We start from the raw sequence: 2,435 nt of genomic DNA, 5'->3' as shown, positions 1-2,435 counted from the left end.
ACTACAGAAATCAAATCACCGTTATTATATACATGTACTGTACATCAGATAGTAATTTAACACCATCAAAGTTAACTCACAGAAACATGAAAATCAATGGCGGTAATTAAACGACGATGGTAATGGGGGAGAACCACTTAAACATAAAATCGTGTTACTTCAATAATCAACGATTGAGGTATCACCAGTCTCCGTACTGGAGATATACATATGCTTGTGTGTACAGGCATATAAATCTGCCTTTTTTTCCTAAAACCATATCTCAATCTGAAATATTAGGCCCAAGGAAAATTTTGATAAAAAGCACAGGCAATATCATCATTCAAACAGAAAAGTTAATTTGTCTGCGTGCTGTTTTTTTTTACATGATTAAATTCTTCAAGTATCTGTATGTAGTATTGGGGTATCTATTAGTTTATTTTGAGATTACAATATGAACTACGTATCGTAACATTATAGAATACGACACTGTATCAGTATTATCCAATCACATACAGTACAATACAGATATCCTCCAAAGCATCACCTTGATGACTGGTAAATAATGTTATATCTGGACAATCGACATGTATACCAAAATGATACAACATCTGTCTGGTGGTGACATGGTGAATATATCTCACGATTGGTGCTGTAGACTTCGCTCCGTACAATTTTTACAATCCCAATATAATTCACACTAAAGGCATCATGTTTTTCATGAAGAGCAAGTACATGTATTTTAAGTACCTTCCCAACATCACTTATAATGTAACAAAACCTGTAGTGGAAAGAATGAGTGATTTGTAGATGATTTGAGAGTCTGTTGGATTTTGAAACCTACTGCGTTTATATTCTGAAGCTTAAGCAATAATTCTATATCGTGTCTACCCTTGGGACATCAACTTTAGATGTTGTGAGACCACACAGTTAATATATCATTGTTATGGTATCACAGCACCTGTTATGATAAATGGACTATGTACAGCGAGTACCTGACAAGCAAAACCCGAGGCAATACACATATGTTTACATGTAAAGTCTAAAAATAGCATAGTTTAATGCGATCGACCAATCGTATCCTGGTATAGCCGGGTATCATATCTAAATATAAACACATGTGTGTTTATTGCTTGTCTGTCGGCCATTTTAGAGAACAAAGTATGTGTTTAAATGTGCTTGAAGAGGAAATTATTTAGATACAATTATTCTTATGACAGTAGATATACCGTGCCGTGATGGCGTCGAATACTGTGACTTGTTTACCAGAGCAGTCCGGCTTGGTGAGGCATGACAGCATAGTGCTAGATCTCGCTTTTGCTATGGACTGTACAGCTAGTATGAGTAGCTATATAACGACTGCCCGTAGAAACATACAGAAGATTGTAGAGGGGATTGTTTCCAGCGAGAAGAGTGACGTAAAGCTCGCCTTGGTAGAATATCGTGACCATCCACCACAAGAATTGACATACGTGACACGCGCTCACGACTTCACAACATCTGTTTCTGGCATGAGGAGGTGGCTGGAGGGATGTAATGCACAAGGAGGAGGCGACATACCCGAAGCTGTTGCTGACGCCCTACATGAAGTACTAAAACTAACTTGGAGAGAGCATTCTACAAAGATTTGCGTGTTGATATCAGACGCTCCACCCCATGGTTTACATCCTACCGGGGACACTTTCCCTAACGGTTGTCCAGCAGGACTGGACCCTCTGGCAATCGTTCGACAGATAGCTGAAAAGGGGATAACATTATACTGTGTTGGATGTGAACCTGCCGTAATTCCTTACAAGGAATTCTTTACCGCCCTGGCTTTTCTCACTGGTGGGCAATACGTGCCCCTTGTCGGAGCTAAGGCCCTGACTCAGATTATAATAGGCGGAGCACAAGAAGAAGTGTCTCTGGAGAGATGGATGGCTGAAGTTGACCAAGTCGTTCAACAGGAAAGCAAACATGGTCGTAAAGTTGACGAGGAAACTATTTCAAAGAAGATCGCAGCGAAATTGAAATCAAAAGGAGCTCGCAGCAAAGCATTGATGCGAAATAATGTCGCACTGAAGGAAGCCTCTGATTTTTCGAAAGCATTGTCTAAATGTAAAAGTCTAAAACAGCTGAAAGGACGATTTAAACTTGCTTCAATACCGTCGAGTGCTGTTTCCAAACGAACGACGTCATATAAAAGAAAGAAGAAAGGCAGATTAGCGAAAGAAGATATCATTGTGAAAAAGGGTGGTCCAGTGAAAAAAGGTGTCATAGTGAAAAAGGGTTGCCCAGTGAAAAAAGGTGTGAAAGTGAAAAAGAGTGGCCCAGTGAAAATGGCTGCGAAACGAAAAAGTAGTATACCGAAAGTGACCGATGATGAGGATGTATACAAAACTGTAGAGAGTTTTATATCTCACTCACAAATTTTAAGAATGATGAGGAAATCTAGGGCGAGAAGCAAGAAAAAGTGA

At 39.4% G+C, this 2,435-nt stretch overlaps 1 protein-coding gene across 1 annotated transcript; it reads left to right on the top strand.

Moving 5' to 3' along the window:
- The first annotated feature begins 1,217 nt into the window (after positions 1-1,217).
- On the top strand, positions 1,218-2,435 carry LOC132557081 (uncharacterized). The gene has a single exon (XM_060221569.1). The coding sequence runs from the start codon at positions 1,218-1,220 to the stop codon at positions 2,433-2,435; it is 1,218 nt and encodes a 405-aa protein (XP_060077552.1).

The sequence above is a fragment of the Ylistrum balloti genome, unplaced genomic scaffold (genome assembly GCF_031769215.1).
Source record: "Ylistrum balloti isolate Yb309-2 unplaced genomic scaffold, AGI_CSIRO_Ybal_v1 Utg369652, whole genome shotgun sequence".
NCBI lineage: Eukaryota > Metazoa > Mollusca > Bivalvia > Pectinida > Pectinidae > Ylistrum > Ylistrum balloti.
The sequence above is the reverse complement of the archived record's forward strand: the minus strand, read 5'-3'. Positions and strand labels throughout refer to the sequence as shown.

What these genes read in the sequence shown, in the direction of transcription:
- LOC132557081 (XM_060221569.1), top strand. Translation starts at nt 1,218, where the DNA reads ATGGCGTCGAATACTGTGACTTGTTTACCAGAGCAGTCCGGCTTGGTG.